The sequence below is a fragment of the Helianthus annuus genome, chromosome 2 (genome assembly GCF_002127325.2).
Source record: "Helianthus annuus cultivar XRQ/B chromosome 2, HanXRQr2.0-SUNRISE, whole genome shotgun sequence".
In the NCBI taxonomy this organism is placed as follows: Eukaryota; Viridiplantae; Streptophyta; class Magnoliopsida; order Asterales; family Asteraceae; genus Helianthus; species Helianthus annuus.
The window spans coordinates 60,199,318-60,219,303 of record NC_035434.2 but is presented as its reverse complement, the minus strand read 5'-3'; the positions used below and the strand labels follow the sequence as shown (position 1 = coordinate 60,219,303).

Genomic DNA, 19,986 nt, shown 5'->3' with positions numbered 1-19,986 from the left:
TAATTAAGCCAAGATGAATGAGAGATCTTGTGCATTAAGTTTGTGTGTTGGAACCATAAACATGTGGGAAATTGAGCTAGTCCCATATAGGTGGAGAGATAAATCTTTTGTGGATTTATAATTAGAATTCTCTACACGAATGTATTCTTGTATGACAACTCACACCCAGTGGTAGCCAGGAGGGTGCGAAGCACCCGACCCGCGCCCGCGCTCGCGCCCGGGCACGGGCACGGGACCGGGACGAGGGCGCAATGTGGCGCTTTGATGGCGCACTTTGCACTTCGCACGCTTAGTTCGTGTGGCTTGAGCAAGTGCTCTGGTGACTGTTTAGATTCCTACTGGTTAAGGTGAATTAAGTTCTCATTGAATATAAGACTTAATTTTTATTGAATTCAGTATTCAATATGACCATCATTGTCATTGAATTCGTTATTGAATTTTGTATTCAATATAACATTTCAGTTAGAATTCTAAATAGGAATATATACAAGTTGTGTGCTTTGTCTAAGACACACTGAAAATTACACATTCGTATGGTTCATAGCACACACAGAGAATTTCCTAACTTCGAATCCCTGAGAACTCTTGTTTCAGGTATTTTTTCAGGTGCTAGGCTAATCCCGGCAGTACAATCTGCTTAGGCTGTTGTACCCAGGGAAACAGACGGGTTCACCTGGGTGGCCTGAAATCTGTTTTAAGGGAAGCGTGATCTTCACGTGCCTCAGTCACCATTGGTTTTTTTCGTTTTATTCCATATTTTTCTTTGTAATCTGTTCTTAATTTAATATTTCTTGTATTGTAATTTCTTTCTGTTTAGTTCTGTTCCTCTTTATGTATTGTAATCAGACTGGTTTTTAATAGAAAATTGTTATTTTATTTATTTTGTGAACGGTCTCCCACAAGCTTAAAACAGATTTTTAAAACCCGTTCACTGTTTTGGTTAAAAAAAATTATAAACAGTTTGTTTTGTTCATTAGCAAACTTTTGTAGTTTGTATTGGTTTTCTGTAAACCAATCTGTTTCTGCTATAAACTGATTGAATTTTTATTCTTGTTTTCAGAAATGGCTACTGTTGCAGCAACCACATCAACCACTGTTGGATCCACATCCACTACCATGGGACCATTGGTTGGTACCCAAGCGGCTCAAGCAGTTGCTAACCATGCTGAAAAACCAGAGAAGTTTACTGGTTTGAACTTTAAGAGATGGCAACAAAAGATGTTGTTCTATCTGACCACTCTAAACCTTGCGAGGTTTTTGACAGAGTCTCCTCCTGTTCTCGTAGAAGGGACATCTGATATCCAATCTGTGAGTGCTATTGATGCGTGGAAACACTCTGAGTACCTATGCCGCAACTATGTGTTGAATGGCCTATCAAACGCCCTGTATAACGTGTATCTCAAGGTTCCAACTACCAAAGAGTTATGGGAGTCATTGGAACGGAAATACAAGACTGAGGATGCGGGTACTAAAAAGTATGTTGTGGCTAGGTTTTTGGACTATAAAATGATTGATTCAAAAACTGTGATGAGTCAAGTCCAAGAACTGCAGATTATTCTTAGTGATATTCTGTCAGAAGGGATGAATCTGAGTGAAACATTCCAAGTGGCAGCAATTGTTGAAAAATTGCCTCCTAGTTGGGTGGACTTCAAGAATTACCTTAAGCATAAGCGAAAGGAAATGACTATCGAAGACCTTGTGGTTCGTCTTCGTATTGAAGAAGACAACAGAATAGCACACAAAGGAGGTCAAGTTGAAGCTTCTGCAAAAGCGAACCTTGTGGAACATGGTCAATCCTCAAGGGGTCACAAGGGTAACAAAGGCCACAAGTTCAATGGAAAATGGGAAGAACAAAGGTGTTGACCTTGGGCCAAAGAAAGGTGGTGTGCAGAAGAAGGCTGGTCCCTTTAAAGGGAAGTGTTACAACTGTGGACAAACTGGTCACCGTGCTGACCAATGTAAAGAGCCTAAACGTGACACGACTCTTATAGTTGATGATGATGATGGTATGCCATTAGTGGCCATGATTTCAGACCTCACTGCCATGGCGGAGGAGGTAAATTTGGTGGGTAATGAGCCAAAAGGGTGGTGGGTTGATACTGGGGCAACCCGCCATATGTGCCCAGATAGGACCCTCTCTAATACATTTAAAGATGTGGTGGGAGAAAAGTTGTACATGGGTAATGCTGCTACAGCTGATATCAAGGGAGAAGGTGATGTGATCTTGAAGTGGACTTCTGGGAAAGAGCTCACTTTGAAGAATGTGCTTTATGTTCCAGACCTACGCAAGAGTCTTGTGTCGGGTTGGATGCTTAACAAGCATGGTTTTCGTTTGGTTTTTGAAAGTGATAATTTTGTTTTAACTAAGCGTGGTATGTTTGTTGGAAAGGGCTATGCCCAGAATGGCATGTTTAAACTTAATGTAATGGCTGTTAAGAAAAACATAAATAAAAGTGCTAGTACTTCTGCTTACTTGGTTGAGTCTCCTAATATTTGGCATGGACGTCTTGGTCATGTAAATTTTAATTCGATGCGTCGTTTAATTAAATTAGATTACATACCAACTTTTGCCATTGACTCTAAAACAAAATGTAAAACATGTGTTGAAGCCAAACAAACAAGATCATCCTTCAAATCAGTTGAAAGAACAACTAAACCCCTTGATCTGATTCACACTGATGTGTGTGACTTAAAATCAATTCCTACCAGAGGTGGTAATAAATATTTTATTACCTTTATTGATGACAATACAAGATATTGTTATGTTTACTTACTTAAGAGTAAGGATGAAGCAATTGACAAGTTTATCTTGTATAAAGCTGAAGTTGAGAATCAACTCAACAAGAAAATAAAACGTGTGAGAAGTGATAGAGGAGGTGAATATGTTTCACCATTTAGGGAATTATGTGCAAAAAGTGGCATAATACACGAGTGTACCCCTCCTTATACACCCCAATCAAATGGCATCGCGGAGTGAAAGAATCGTACACTAAAAGAAATGATGAATGCCATGTTGATAAGTTCTGGGATGAGCCAGGACATGTGGGGGGAGGCCATTTTGTCGGCTAATTTTTTGTTAAATAAAATACCTTTCAAGAATAAGGACATAACACCTCATGAGTTGTGGTGGGGACAGAAATCATCCTATAAATACTTGAAAGTGTGGGGGTGCCTGGCCAAGGTGATTGTTACACCCCCTAAGGCACTTAGAATAGGGCCAAAAACTGTTGATTGTATTTTCATTGGATATGCCAAAAACGGTAGCTCACATCGTTTTCTTGTATATGAATCCAAGAATCCTGATGTGCACAAGGACTCTATCATAGAGACAAGGCCAGGAAATGTGACTTACTTTGAAGAAGAGTTTCCAATGTTAGTACAAACTCATGCGAGTTCTTCAACAACCAATCATGCAAGTTCATCAACAATGGTTGATGAGACTGTTCGAGAGGAAACTCAAGAACAATTAGAGGTTGAAGAGGGTGAGCCAAGAAGAAGTAAAAGGCAAAGGACTGAGAAATCCTTTGGGCCTGACTTTCTTACATTCATAGTTGAGAGTGAGTCTCAAACCTATCAAGAAGCAGTTACCTCTTCAGATGGACCTCAATGGAAAGAAGCCATCAAGAGTGAAATTGATTCTATCTTGCAGAATCATACTTGGGAGCTAGTAGATCTTCCACCAGGGTGCAAGCCACTTGGATATCGATGGATATTCAAGAAAAAGATGAAAGCTGATGGCTTTGTCGACAAGTACAAAGCAAGGCTTGTGATCAAAGGGTTTAGACAAAAGGAAGGTCTTGACTATTTTGACACATACTCGCCTGTGACCAGAATAACCTCAATTAGATTTGTGCTTGCAATTGCAGCTTTGAGAAATTTGGAAATACATCAAATGGATGTAAAAACTGCATTTCTCAATGGGGAATTAGAGGAAGAGATTTACATGGAGCAACCAGAGGGTTTTTCTGCTCCTGGCCAAGAGGGCAAAGTGTGTAAACTCGTCAAGTCATTATATGGCTTGAAGCAAGCTCCAAAACAATGGCATCAAAAATTTGACCAAGTTATGCTTAACAGTGGTTTCAAAATAAATGAATGCGATAAATGTGTCTATGTGAAAGACACTTCTAAGGGTTATGTGATCTTATGCCTTTATGTAGATGATATGCTTATCATTGGGAGTGATGATAAGATGATCAGATCTACTAAAGACATGTTGAAAGCGAGATTTGACATGAAAGATATGGGTCTAGCTGATGTGATTCTTGGAGTAAAGATCATTAGAACCCAAACTGGTTTGGTGCTAAGTCAATCTCATTATGTGGATAAGATTCTTGAGAATTTCAATCCTGGGGACACGAGTGTAGCTCAAACTCCAATTAATACCTCTCAACATTTGTCAAAAAATAGAGGCGAGAGTGTTGCTCAATTGGAATACTCAAGGATCATTGGCAGTCTTATGTATCTCATGTCATGTACTCGACCAGATTTAGCATATGCTGTGAGTAGGCTAAGTAGATATACTAGTAATCCTAGTTCAGATCACTGGAAGGGTATGACAAGGTTGTTAAGGTATTTGAGATACACGAGAAATTATGGACTGCATTATGGCCAAAATCCAGCTATTGTGGAAGGATTCAGTGATGCCAACTGGATATCTGATACGAAAGATTCTAGATCTACAAGTGGTTATGTGTTTACCCTTGGAGGAGCGACTATATCTTGGAAGTCGTCCAAACAAACTCTTATAGCTAGATCCACGATGGAATCTGAGTTTATCGCGTTAGATAAAGCTGGAGAAGAGGCAGAATGGTTGCGTCAATTCTTGGAATATGTTCCAAGATGGCCTAAGCCTTTGACTGCTATTTGCATACATTGTGATTGCCAATCAGCTATTGGTAGAGCTCAAAGTGCAATGTATAATGGCAGATCAAGGCACATGCGAAGTCGGCATAACACGATACGACAACTACTCTCAACTGGAGTTATCACGATTGACTATGTGAGGTCAAAGGATAACATCGCGGATCCGCTTACAAAAGGCTTAAGCAGAGAGGTAGTACATAAGTCGTCGATGGGAATGGGTTTAAAGCCCTTGGAGTAAGTTTGTACAACGGAAAACCTATCCTAGAAGATTGGAGATCCCATGATCTTGGTTCAATAGAACCACCTAACTGTACGAACTGAGGTCACTGTGGGGGAGTACCTCAACATAGAAAGGGAGTTACAAACTTCCTATTCCATTCCTACTTAAATTCAGTGATATCAAGAAAGGTTAAGCATATGGCTTTTAATGATTTGTAAATCACCTATGTTAGAGAGAAGTGGGGTCGCTTCGAATGGAATTGGGGGTACAATTCCTAGAGCTCTCGCAGAACCAGGATGGTGTTCCATGACCATAACAGACACAACTATGAGGGGTTAGCCAGACCAGGAAGAGTAATGTGTGATGTGTAATAACGTCTACGTAAAAAGGGGTTGGTTCAAGGACATCGCGTCTACTAACCGCTAGGAGACTAAGTATATGTCACAAAGGAGGGTTCAAAGGGAAACCTACCTATCCTGCATTACTTAACCGCTGAAATTTTATCATGACACTTGAGTGTATGGGACGATCTCCATTCATGTGGGGGATTGTTGGGAATTTTATAAATAATATTATATTATGAGATAATATAATGATTATTTAATAATTAAGCCAAGATGAATGAGAGATCTTGTGCATTAAGTTTGTGTGTTGGAACCATAAACATGTGGGAAATTGAGCTTGTCCCACATAGGTGGAGAGATAAATCTTTTGTGGATTTATAATTAGAATTCTCTACACGAATGTATTCTTGTACGACAACTCACACCTAGTGGTAGCCAGGAGGGTGCGAAGCACCCGACCCGCGCCCGCGCCCGGGCACGGGACCGGGACCGGGACGAGGGCGATGGGCGCAATGTGGCGCTTTGATGGCACACTTCGCACGCTCGCATCGCCGCTTGGAGCCGCCTTTACTATTTTTTAGATGCGTCTTGGTTCGTGTGGCTTGAGCAAGTGGTCTGGTGACTGTTTAGATTCCTACTAGTTAAGGTGAATTAAGTTCTCATTGAATATAAGACTTAATTTTTATTGAATTCAGTATTCAATATGACCATCATTGTCATTGAATTCGTTATTGAATTTTGTATTCAATATAACATTTCAGTTAGAATTCTAAATAGGAATATATACAAGTTGTGTGCTTTGTCTAAGACACACTGAAAATTACACATTCGTATGGTTCATAGCACACACAGAGAATTTCCTAACTTCGAATCCCTGAGAACTCTTGTTTCAGGTATTTTTTCAGGTGCTAGGCTAATCCCGGCAATACAATCTACTTAGGCTGTTGTACCCTGGAAAACAGACGGGTTCACCTGGGTGGCCCGAAATCTGTTTTAAGGGAAGCGTGATCTTCACGTGCCTCAGTCACCATTGGTTTTTTTTTCGTTTTATTCCATATTTTTCTTTGTAATCTGTTCTTACTTTAATTCAATTTCTTGTATTGTAATTTCTTTCTGTTTAGTTCTGTTCCTCTTTATGTATTGTAATCAGACTGGTTATTAGTAGAAAATTATTATTTTATTTATTTTGTGAACGGTCTCCTACATAAATCAGACCTGAAATTCATTCAATACATCAACATCACTACCCATACCACATACAAAAGTGAAGTCAAACAAATCTTGACCAACGTGATCGAATATTTATTTTTGTTATTAACTAGTATTTAGTCCCCCGCGTTGCAGGGCGGGGCAGTAAAACTGCACTACCATTTTTATGAGAGGAGGCGTAAAAACGTGTTAGGCAGCAAACCAACGGCGACCAAAACAGAGAAAAAACGTAAAACAAAAATAACAAATTTATAAGAAGTGACTTACGTAACGTACAAAGTATACAAACTCAAATGTATACTGACACCTATTAGAAAGTCGAGGAGGTTAAAGTGATATTTTATAAAGTTTTTAAAAAGTAGAGGTCAAAAGTAACAACTTTAAAACTTGAGAGGAAAAAACTCACATTAAGAATAAAAAAGTTGAGAAGCCACTTTTAATCACTTATGGCAAAACTTCAAAACCAAAAAAGGCAACTGACGCATGTGATGTTATGGATTGATATATATAATAATGTAGCAACAAGTTATATATGTTTTTTTGTAATTACTATAAGCAACCTCGTATTGTTCATTATGAGCAACATGAAACTTAATATGTTCTTGATGAGCATCAGGAACCTCACATTGTTCATCAACATCTTGAGAGAGTCAACATTACAACCACCCTTATGCACTTGCCTAACAAGAAAACCATCATCTTCATTCAATTTCAAAAATAACTTATTAGTACATGATTTGGAACTTAGTTTCTTTTGTTTAGAAGTACTTGCCTAATCTCTATTCTTTCAGTTAACAATCTTTGAAGCATACGGTGATGTGAAGTAAGTCTTTAGCTTTATTTCTACATGTTCCACGTAAACATGAATCGCTAATTATCCCTACCGTATTTACCCAAATTGAGCACATCAACGTCGTTTCCTAAAGCTTGTAAATCGAAAAATACAACCATACCAGGCATTAAAAAAGACACTAAATTAAGTTGCTAACTTTAAACAACTTAACTCGTGAATTTTAAAAAGAACTTTGTGCTAGACAAACTCATCCATATGACCGGCCCTGAGAATTCGTGTACCCTGTTCGAGCTCAAAAAAATGTGCCCTTAGGCCTTAACGAAATTGGGTATTGGGCTCACTAAAGGTCTAAACCTAATGTCAAAGGGGTTAATAACTAATCTAAACCATAAGAATAGTTTTGTAATGGGGCTTATGTTGGTGTTTGTATGGGTGTACCCTATTAAAAAAATATTTTACATATACATATCGGTTTTTTTCATAAAAAATGTGTCCCTCGAAACATCGGACCCTGGCCGGTGATCCTCCCCGCCCACCCTCAGAGCCGGCCATGCATATAACCATAAGAAGTAAAAAAAAAGGCTCTCACATAACACTCCATGACTATCAACATTAAAAAAGAAGGTTGAATAATAATCTCATAATAAAAAGATTGAAGACTTTAAAAAACCAAAGTAGCAATTTATACATCTTACAAATTTATTAAGGAAAAACTCAAGTTATAGATTTATGATACAATATTGACCTTAGCGTAAAATATCTGTGTGACCAAGCTAACGTGTCTTTCAATCTTACCACATATGCCTCAAATCATTGTTGAGCTACCGTCGTTATCGTTTAACATACATGTTTCTCGATGGTAATATAGAATTATGTTAAAGAGTAAAATGCGAAAATGGTCCTTGAGTTTAAGTCATTTTTGTCACCTGAGTCAATTTTTTTTTATTTTTTATTTTTTTATTTTATTTTTTTATTTTTTTTTTGCATTCGAGTCCTTGTGATTTTATTTTTGTTGCCATTTTCATCAAATTGACAAGGTGGGTTACAATTTCTGTCACTTTCTCCATTTTTTTGTGCTTTTCCTCATTTAATTAAAATATCTTATGGCATAAAATGACGATTATACCCTTCAATTATATGAGAAAACCAAAAAAAGGAGTAGTTAGCGGAAAATTCTAACACAGTTTGTCAATTAAATGAAAATGGTAACAAAAATGAAACTTCAGGGACCCAAATGCAAAACGTTAAACGTTTATTTTTGCACTGAAGTAGCAAAAGTTGCCTAAACTCAGATACCATTTTCACATTTTACTATTTATTAAATATCACCATCACCGTCACTAATATACAAAGATCATAATTCAAAGTTAGCAATAACATGATGAAAATACTAACATGAAAATCACAATATGTAACTTACTACGAAAGCAAACGAACTACTTCAAAGTTGCAATAAGAGGAAAGCAATACACGCAATAACTCTGCAAAGTGGGTGGAGTTTATGGAAAGTTAGAAATGATAGAATCTTTAAAGAAAAATCGGGTGGGATACAAACGACATTAGAACAGATAAAGGAAAATTCTTTTCAAGACGTGATAAAAAGATGAAAGTTTAAGTCAATTTCTTAGAATGAGTGGCGAGATTTTAATTTGGATTTGTAAAGTTTACCCATGTCTTTTTTTCCTTCTTTCTACTTTGTTACATTTTATAAAAAAACAAACCCAAATCTATGATTAGATTATTTGCAAAATCAAGTTAAAAAGAATGTAACAAGAGTTTGTTTTTCTTAAGACCATGCGTAATGGTAAACAAGAATAATGCCCCCAACATGGGGCATTATGCGCCACGTGTCGCCTAGTCATACTTTGGGCATTATAGAAAAAAAGGTGTAGTGGGGCATTATCCCAATAATGCCCACTCAATCATTTGACAATTATTTTTTTTTTAAATATAAAAGATAAAGTCTTCATTAATTTAAAATATAAATTACAATACTTGAAAAAAAATACAAAAAAAAAAACAGAAAATTAAAAAAACCGAAAAAAAAAACAGAAAAAAAAACAGAAAAAAAAAAAAACTAGATGATCTAAAGTCCATATTTTTCACGTATTTTTTGGCGACGCATTTGAGCCAAGATCAACGCGTCGCCTTGGAGGTGGTCGATCGGTTTGGACAAAAACTCAATGTCCTTTTCCATTTGTCGCGCCTCTTGCAACTCGTTGAACTTTTTGGTTTCAACTACTCGGTCTTTCATAATCTCCCAACGTTTGTGGCCGAGGTCGTGAATATCTTGGAGACGACGGTTCATCTCCTCGAAATCATCCTTTAGGCCGAGATCGGAAGACGACTCGACCGTTTTTTTCCCGGTTCCCTTTCTTCTACCGGTGGGTCGGGCCAACTCGTCTTGAAATTGCTCGTCAACGTCCAACGTTTCATTTAAATCAACATTACGGGCATCGGATGTCGGAGTTGACGGGTCGGCGGAGGATGATGTTTTTGACCTTTTAGCCCGGCGTCTACTACTTGTCGTCATTGGATTAACAAGCGCCCACTTTGGACTTTTTCGTAGTAGCTCCCAACACTTATAGTACGTGAAAGGGCTTTTCGTCCTATCGAACTCCTCCAAAGTCTTTGTTAAAACCCCGACGTCACTTTCACCGCTCGGGCGATTATCGTAGTTTCGTTGGTAAACTTCTTGAAACGCGTGACATTTGTTGTTGATGTCGGTCCATTTGCTAGAAATTGAATCCTTGTCCCGATGTTCGCCTTGACCCCACGAGCTATAAAAGAGTGCACGCACCCTATCCCAAAAAACGGGGCCCGTTTGAAAGTTTGCTACAAATTTAAAAACAAAAAATAAAAATATAAGTTGAAATTTAAAATATAAAAAACAGAAAAAAAAAACAGAATATATGAAATAGAAAAAAAAACAGAAAAAAAAACAGAATATAAAAAAACAGAAAAAAAAAATAAAAAAAAAATAACTTACCGGTATCTTCGTCCTCCGAAATATCGAGCCACGCCCGAGTCAACGTGTATTCCTCGTCCTTCGTCCATTTAATGGTTGTTTTTGCACGTCGAGGCTCATCCTTTTCCTTCTTTTTATGCGACCTTCTGCCGCGTTTCGATTTGTCTTGCACCGGTTCGGGTTGCGACTCCGGCACGACCTCGACATCGGGTTCGGATTCGGGTTCGGGTTGTGACGGTTGCGACCCGCCGGCTTGACCAAAGCCGTAGGTGGGAGAAACAAAAGGAGGGGCGCCACTCAAGTAAGCCGCGTAACTTAAAAAGCTCGGGTCCATGTCTTGTAGGTTGTACGGGGTTTGCGGTTGGGTTGTGTTCGGGTTCGTGGGTCTTGCGGGGCCACCAAACGGGGGTCGGTATGGATGCATGTTTGTAAAAAAATAGGAGAAAGTGGAGGTTTTTTTATAAAGTAATAGAAGAGAGTGGGTGAGAAAGTAGTAGAAATTTTATAAAAAATTGGAGAAAATGGAATGATATATATATAGTGGGTAAAATTTAGAATTAAAAAAAAAAAATAAGTTTTTGACCGTTGCCAAACGGTCGAATTTTTGGCATCTTTCGAATTCACAGCGTTTTTAAAATCACGCCGGAGCCATTTTTTTTCAAAAAAAACGCCCGGAAACGCCCCATGTAATGGGGGTTCCGGCGTTATGCAGCGTTTTTTGGCAATTTTTTTTAAAAAAAACGCCCCGTTACGGGGGGTCTAAAAAGAAAAGAAAGGAAAGAAGAAAAGCAGAGCGTGTTTTCCGGTATAAGGACGAATAAGAAAAAGCTGATGAGATGCCAAGTGGATAGCATAATGAACGTGTGATTGGAATCTAACGGACCAGATTAACCCACTCTTTTGTTTGCAACTGCCAGACAACTGTAGAGGAAATATTGGGAGATCACATAGATTTTCTCTTCTATTCTAGAGAGAGAAACAAAACAAGAGAAGAAGAGAGAGAAACCCATTAAATTTAGGTAGCAGAGTAAGCTGTTTGCAGTACCTATGGCGGCGTTGCAGGGCGTGATTTTAATGCATCCAAATAACAAAAAGACAGACCATTTAGAAGATTAAAAGAAAACAAAAATTAAAAAATAAAATGAATGATCCAACACCCTTTTTGTTACACTACACTAAAATAATAATAATAATAATTATTATACTTAAAGTCTGTGTTTATGTTGTTTATGTTTTTCTTTTCTCTCTCACACACACTACACCTTTTTTTCACACACTTATTTTTTATTTTTTGGTATTTTATAAACCCTAGATGTTTAAGTAGGTGCACTCTCACAACCCTACTGGTTCCGTGAACTGTGAGATTATTATTAATTAAAATTTAAATTTAAAACCCTTTTTGTTTCTTCATTTTTTCTGGATATGGATTTGAGTCAAAAAATATTGGAGAATTTTGGGTTTGGAAGATGTCTGGTTTTTTCTCACTAGGTGGGGCGTTTGGGATCAGTAGCAAAGATAACCAAGAACATGTTGAAAATCAAAATCAAAATCAAGAGCAAGAGCAAGAAGATAGTGTAATCACACCAAATAGTTTATATTTGTTCAAAAACGAGGAGATCTACAACAAAGGGTTCGAGCTATGGCAACAATATTACCAGCTTCACCAGCACCGACTCCAGCAATCACCCGCTCCCTCGCATTATGATCTAGGAGGCACGGGTGGTTGTGTTGGGAGTAGGAGGAAGGTTAGTGCTATAGGTGTTGAGGATATCTGCCTCAACACCAATAGCAGTAACAATAACAGTAATAGTAATAGTAAAAGTAATAGTAATTTGTACGCGTCTTCGTGGAGAGTGATGAGGCAAGGTGGGTACGGGGGGATCGGAGGAGTCGGGGATCACAGTGGGAACAGCGTAAACTGTCAAGACTGCGGGAACCAAGCAAAGAAAGATTGTCAACACATGCGGTGCAGAACTTGCTGTAAAAGCCGAGGGTTTCAGTGTCAAACACACGTGAAAAGCACGTGGGTTCCCGCCGCGAAACGGCGGGAACGCCAACAGCAACTCGGGTTGTTGACTCAGCAACAACAACACGAGTTGGGTAATCAGCAGCTGAGTTTGATGATGAGAGGTAGTGGTAGTGGTGTTGATCAGAATCCGAAAAGATTCCGGGAAGATCAGCAGCTTGTCGCCGCTGCAGGAGGTGGTGGTGGTAGTGGTGGTGGGGTGGTGGCAAATTTGTCAACTACAATTAATCATAACACAGGTAAAAGATTGTGTGTTTGGTTTATACATTTTGGAGAAAGAAACAAAACCCTCAAATTATTCTTTGTTTCAATTATTGGGGTTTGGAGATAAAGATCACACGGTTTTTCTTTACCAATGTTTGTTCATGATTTGATGTGTTTGTGTGTGTATATATACATATGTATACATAGATTAGCTTCATATTTCAAGACTTGTAGGCTTTGAAATCAAGGCTACTGTGTGTAGGTGTGTGTATTCTACATATATAACCCTAAATCTATATTAAAAATCTATGGAGTGTGGATATGTACATGTAGATGTAGTGTGTGTCACTGTATGCAACTGTGTGTGCATTGAAATATTGCATCATATAGAATTTTATGTGTTTGAGCGAATCTTGAGTTATTGTCATATAACTGGATAAACCTCTAGATCACGGGTTCGAGTCATGGAAACAATCTGATACAAGAACTACAAGGTAAGAATGCATACATCAGACTCGAGTCTTGCACTTGTGTGAGCCTCGTGCACTGAGTTTGCTAGAATTTTGTGTGTTGGTGAAAGGGTTGACTTTAGTATACCAAACCCAAGAAAGTTTTAAAATAGTTTTGCATTATATGAATGTATTTGTACTTACCATTTTCTAAATTTTAGCTATAGAAATGGGTCATTTCCCGGCAGAAGTGAGTTCTCCGGCGGTATTCCGGTGCGTTAGAGTGAGTGCAATGGACGAGGCAGAGGAGCAGCTGGCTTACCAGACCGCGGTTAACATTGGGGGGCATGTTTTCAAAGGGATTCTCTATGACCATGGTGTTGAGGGTCGATACAACCACCCTGCTGGTGGAGACAGCTCCTCCGCTGGAGGTGATGGAGCGAGCGGTCAACATCAACAACTCAACCTCATCACCTCTGGCACCATGGGAGCTGTCGCCACCACCAGCGGGGAACCAAATGTCACTTCTATTGATGTTTCCACCATATATCCAACTCCACTCAATGCTTTCATGGCTGGTACACAATTCTTCCCACCACCAAGATCTTGAAAAATTGGTACTTTAATTTACATGTGCATTTGCATGCTTTGATGTTAATGATCATCACACATTGATTATGTAGCTGCTGTTAGTATCAAACAAACAAAATGTAAGAAAATGTGACAGACTTGTGATGAACCATTATGGCTATTTTATGATTAAAACAATGTTATTTGATTCAAGACCATTTAGTTACTGTTATTGTTGTTGATGTTGTTGTTGTATTATTATTATTATTATTTTGTTAATATTATTATTATTATTATTATTATTATATTTGTTTCTATTGTTATATTGTTATTACATATTGATCTTATTGTCATATGATTAAAACAATGTTAATTGATTAAAGATTTAGTTATTATATTTATTTTTATTGTTATATTGTTATTAAATATTGATCTATTGTCGTAATTTAGATGAATTTATTTAACATAAAAAACCCCATAAAATATTGTTTTTAAAGAATAAAAAAAACTGGAATTTTTGGTGACACTTGAATTTGTTCTTCAGGTTCCAATATATACTACTGTTGTGCATCTGGATTTGTGCTCAGAAATAAGAATATTGGAGAGAGTGCTATTTAGTATGAATAATTATTTCATTAATTTCATTTTTATTACTTTATAAACTGTAATTACTTTTGCTTGGTTTTTGAACTCGAGGTAGCTTTTGCACCGTTTACCTGTTTATATGCCGGGTTATAATGGCAACATGGTACTTTCAGACTTCATAATTCATTATTTAACAAGTCTTTTTTGGTTTACATTTGTATGTCATTATTTAACAAATCTTTTTTGGTTTGCATTTGTCTGTAAACATGATATCTATGTAAATATACATGTATCTACACTAGGGATGAGCATACCGAATTTTTCATACCGAATTTTTTCAGTACCGGTACCCACTTTTTGGCATTTTCGGTATCGGTACCGGTAAAATACCGAATTTTACCTTCAAATACCAGTTTCACGCTCATCCCTAATCTATACAATGCATGTAATGGTGTATGTATGATACCAGATATCTATACAATGCATGTAATTGTGTATGTATGATACCGGATACGTGAAATACATCTACGGATAAGTCAATGCTTATAGACTAGTAATGCGTAGGGGCAAATGTATGATACCGGATACGTGAAATACATCTACGGATAAGTCAATGCTTATAGACTAGTAATGCGTAGGGGCAACCTAAGTATGTATCCTATGCATGAACCTAAACCCCTGTCAATGGTCGGTAATTTATGACCATTTTTACTTTGATTATGAACGAAGGGTAAATATCATAAAAAACCAACATATTTCATATTTTCATGAAAAGGCCCTCAATGTATTTTGGCATGTTAAAGTTTATAAACACGTAAAAAACCATGAAAAGTTCTTTAAACTTGTTTTTGCTATATCAAAGTCCCGACACTTGTCTACAATACATGTACTTGTGAAAAAAAAAGTTCAATTAATGACACTACCCCTTATATTCGCCAACATAACATTATACACTTTTTTTTTTTATAAAAATGAATGTGCATGATACATATATGCAATGAATTTTATTTATAGTTGAATATTATATGGTAATGAATATAAGTGAAAGTTGAGTCCCAAGAAAGGGAAGAATGAAATTAAAGGAGTAAATTTCTGGTCCAATATTATGGTTGTATAAATGCATTTGATGAGTTGTAATGAGTTAATATGCATGCATATTATGCTTCATTTATGTATGCATAAAGCCTGCATAATTAATCCTTCACATATATGTACATGTTTCTGTATCTATAATTGCAACCCACAACCTCTCTAGGTGAGGGGTACCTCCTGTGATACCCTAATTGTATAACACTTTGAAAAATAACTTTGTATTTTGGGAGTCATTTAATGTTTTGGTCTACAAGGGTAAGGGTCCTAGATTTGGAGGGTATGTGTAAGGAAGAGTAATGGTTAAACAAAGGTTGCTCCAGTTGATGAAAGTTCTGATCCAAAACAAGTACCCACTTTGATCAAGACCTTACACTATTTAAGGTTATACATACTTCTGACCACAACATACTTTTAGTGACTGTAGTAGGTTATCTTTTAATATCCCATCCTTATTTTAGAATGCATACATTTTCTTAGCAGAAAGTTTAAAATCCTAAGAGGGAAATTAAATCACAAAAATCAGTATTTTGAACAACTCTTTTTTACATAAATTGTCATTTTGGTATTTTTTTTAAAGACGTGATTGGGCGGAGGGTGAAATCGTCACATCCTACACAAAAACACACCATTTTTTTTTGTTTAGGCTGAGGCGTCTTCATGCTTGAGTAGTTGCTAGCCACTCAATTATCAATTTGTAACGCCTTGAAATTAAAATTTTAAGTTCAAAACCGGGACATATATGTCCATGCGGTGTGTTTTGATTAATTTATAACGTGTAACATTATGTTTTTATAAAGTTTGTACGTTCAAATTAGTATTTGAGTAGAAATGAACAGTTTTGATTTTCCCTTTCTTTTAATATAAAAACATTATTTTAGAAAGCATGCATTTTGTAAGCAGTAAGTTTAAAATTATAGTCACTATACTTGGTATCAGTAACTTTTGGACTTCTATGCAAATTATTGTTAGCTTCTATCATTTGTATTGTAACGAGTTGACGTCACCCGCGCGTTGCGGCGGGATATTGAAAAAGGCTAAGATAAAATATTAAAGCTAAGATAAAATATGTTGTATAATTTATATGGTTTTGCGTAATGTGCAATTTAAAATGTCTTTCAAAGCTAATGTATTCATGTCATATGGATTAATTTGAATTATTAACAAAAAAAAATTGGATTGAATCAGAAGATATAATCAGGAACTAATTAATATGGGATGAAAACACAATCAATTGACATCAATTTTCTGTAATTCATATTTCTTACTCTCAACAATACCATGTTGATCGTTATATCTAAGTTATGTTTAATTACGATCTCGGTTCTGATATCCATTAATTTTTAGTACCAAACAAAGTTCGGCATAAACCATGATCTCGGTTCCGACATCCATCAATTTTCGGTTCTTGATGTGGAATCTTAAGTAGGATAATTATAGGTTTTGATGTGTAATAAGTTGTAAATCGATTGTCAAACAGATTCGTGTTTTACATTAACTGGAAACTATAAAAATGAATAATGGTATTGTTTCGATAATAAATTAGTTTTAGCAACCTTACATTTATGATTATTTATTGAAAGTACATTTTCTGTATTTAACTTTTATTTTTATATTTTATAAAATATTTAATACATATATTACACAACTTTAAATATTAATCTATTGGTTGATTTATGTTTAAATTAAATGTATCACTCTTTTTAACCCTTTTTTAAGGTTAAAAAATTGTTTCTTTAATAAGTGGATTTTAATTTTTTTTAAAATATGAAACGTTTAAATAAAATTTGCTTTTATGTTGGGATGGGAGCTGGGACACGTCAATCTTCATAAAAGTTATTTACCGTTATTTAAATATATTTTAGTGTAATTATATTAAATCTTTAGAAACGGACTTGAAGCCATTTCCTTAACCATAATTTATACTTTTTTTTTTGAACGGCCAACAAACTCAATCCCGAGCACTCTCGGGGTACCCACTGAACAAACGGAGTACTCCGAGAGTAACCCGAGTCCACCACCAATTCCGGGAAAAACCCGGTAACCCACCCGCCCGTAGGCACGACGGTGAAATTACCGGTAAAACCCGTTTGGCTCAAGGATTCAACCCAGGTTTCCCTGGGTCTCCTATCATTGCCCACCAATGCCTCATTTTGCACCAAGTAGGAGTCGAACCTGCATCTCTCAAGAGAAATGCAAGCCCTCCACCACTTGATCTAGAGATCATTGGCATAATTTATACTTTTTACAATTTACATTCCAGACACGCCAACCCCCCAAAACAAAATAACCACCACCGGCAATGGGCACCAAACTGCACCGTTACCGGCCCGCCACAACAACAGCACCGCCACTGCCCGTCACTACCACAACACAACCAAACTACTAACCGTCACGGTCTCCGTATGCCACTACACGTCGTCCCCACACCGGAAACACTCCGCCATCACAGTTTTTCCGGCCTTCCGTGACTCCATTCATTTACCGTCGTGATCCGACTCGACGTCACCGGTGACCTGCTGTCGTCGTCGCGCAGACACGCGACTACCGCCGCCACCGTTCGCAAAATCGAACTTCCGGAAAAAATGGGGTTTCTATGTTACTGCCGTTGCTTGATCCGACCATGATTTCATGTCTACTCACCAGATTTATCTAGAAAACACCGGCGCTGACGCCGCTGCCGGAGCATGCCAGCGCCTCCATTTTTTTCTCTTGTTGCCGTAAATCGATAAACCACCCTGTATTGTGAATGTGATTTCCTGTAAAGCCTTCACGTCGCCGGAAAACTAATTGATTACTCGATAAGAGTTATGATTTGAGGAAACCTGAAACATGCAGATGATGCGTGTTATGGTTTCTCGTCATTGATGTGCGTGTCGTTGCCGATCGTGGCATTGAATATCGCCAGAGGTAAAACTTTGTCATTGCGACCGGAGAACCGTTGCCTTCTGTTCTTTGTTAACGAAGTGATGCTAAGGTTGGCTGGAAACCGTTACATTGACGGAGCGATGCGATGGTTGGCCAGTAACCGTCATAAGCCATAACGTAAATGACGTGTTATTGTAAATTATGATATGGCATAACGTGAGGGAAATTATGGGTATTTTCTTTATTCAAACGGTGCGTCATGTATGTCATGTATGCGACGTAACTGCACTTACTAATTAAAATGAATGGATTCCTTTCTATAAAACGTTGCGACGTGCGTCAAAGACACCCCTATGTTGCTTTTTGTATAATATAGTAATTATCAAGTAATAGTGGTGCAAAAAACACCCGAACCCAGACTTAAACCAGATAAATAAACTTGGAATTTGGTTTCTTATACCCGGGTATTGGATACTGGAACCGGTATCTGACCCTACCCATAGGGTACGCATAGGATATGCATTTCAATACAAAAACCCGTACCAGAAACCGGATTCAAACATCCGAAAACCGGTTCCGGATCCGTACCTGAAACCAGGTTTTTTCCATGCACGATCTGGGTATTTTCAATACACAATATATAAATTTATCTTTTTTGATTTTTTTTTATCTTTGTAATAGATTTACTTTCAAGTATACATGCACTTTTATGTTATTTATTTATATTTACCATATTGATTTTGAATTTTATGTAAAAAATGGACTCGGAAGAAGAAACATGTGCAACCCATTAAAAAACTTGATCTATACCCGAAAAATAACTGGGCAAACTGGTCTTTTTGATGCCTGAAGCTAAGGTATTTAACTATTTTGATACTCGGGTATAGGGTACACATACCCGAACCCTACCCAGAACTGGTTACATTGGTATGGTTTTTCGGACCAATACCCGACCTGACCCAGTTATTACCAATACCCAAAAAAGCATGCCCGGACATACCCATACCCAGGTCAGTAAAGAACCCCTATCAAGTAGAACCAAATGGAACTCATGCTGATTTAGCTTTCGTTTTGGAATTTCTTTTATATTTGGACCGGTCTATAAATATTATGTGTGTTAAACCAGTTGTGTTTATAGTTGGTGGGTTGTGCTTGACACAAAGTTGTACGCGACAAGAAACTGAAAATTAGGTTAGGCAAATGAACTACACGACTTGCGCATTCACGTGTTGACATGAATATGACTCGTTGCTAGGTTTTTATTTGTGTTTTTCAAATTACTACCATAAAATTACAAAAATAATGACAAAAAACAAATGCTATAAAATGAAAATGTTTAAGATATGGAACATAACAAAAGTTTCTCTTTAACTTTCAAGTTTTGACACAAAATATGCAGCAATTTTTGTAATTACATAAATATGCTTTGGATAAAATTTATATAGCCAGTTGAACGCGTTAAGAGCTACACAAATTATAAAAAACCAACCAGTTGAAGAACCATTGTCGATTAACGGTTTGATTTTGGGATCCACCATGATATGTTTAGGCAATTTAGTTAAGTCAAAATTCGAATTTTCAATCTAAAATGATGTCACATCTTTTGATATATAAGATGCATCGACATTAAGGACACTTATTTTTTTTAAGTTTATAATCACATATTATATATATAACTAGACCGAATAAGGACACTTAAAAATTAAACCCCTTTTTTAAAGTTTAATCACATATTATATAAAACTAGACCGAAGTTTTATCAAACAATACAAGTTTTATGAAAATATAATGCGGACCG

At 37.0% G+C, this 19,986-nt stretch overlaps 2 protein-coding genes across 4 annotated transcripts; one reads left to right on the top strand and one right to left on the bottom strand.

Annotated features, from left to right (window-relative positions):
• Positions 1-9,500: 9,500 nt before the first annotated feature.
• LOC110915363 (glutathione S-transferase T3-like) lies at positions 9,501-11,161 on the bottom strand. 2 transcript variants are annotated; one of them, XM_022160053.2, is made up of 3 exons: positions 10,586-11,160; positions 10,419-10,540; positions 9,501-10,264 (listed from the first exon to the last, which is right to left on the bottom strand). In XM_022160053.2, the coding sequence occupies exons 1-3, from the start codon at positions 10,819-10,821 to the stop codon at positions 9,516-9,518; spliced, it is 1,107 nt and encodes a 368-aa protein (XP_022015745.1). In that variant the 5' UTR covers positions 10,822-11,160; the 3' UTR covers positions 9,501-9,515. The 2 variants fall into 2 exon arrangements, with proteins under 2 accessions (XP_022015745.1, XP_022015737.1); XM_022160045.2 differs by having other exon boundaries at positions 10,419-11,161.
• Positions 11,162-11,616: 455 nt separating this feature from the next.
• Positions 11,617-13,859, top strand: LOC110915346 (protein SHI RELATED SEQUENCE 5). Of its 2 annotated transcripts, none has more exons than XM_022160036.2 (2): positions 11,617-12,662; positions 13,304-13,859. In XM_022160036.2, the coding sequence occupies exons 1-2, from the start codon at positions 11,864-11,866 to the stop codon at positions 13,684-13,686; spliced, it is 1,182 nt and encodes a 393-aa protein (XP_022015728.1). In that variant the 5' UTR covers positions 11,617-11,863; the 3' UTR covers positions 13,687-13,859. The 2 variants fall into 2 exon arrangements, with proteins under 2 accessions (XP_022015728.1, XP_022015721.1); XM_022160029.2 differs by having other exon boundaries at positions 13,298-13,859.
• The last annotated feature ends 6,127 nt before the right edge of the window (positions 13,860-19,986 follow it).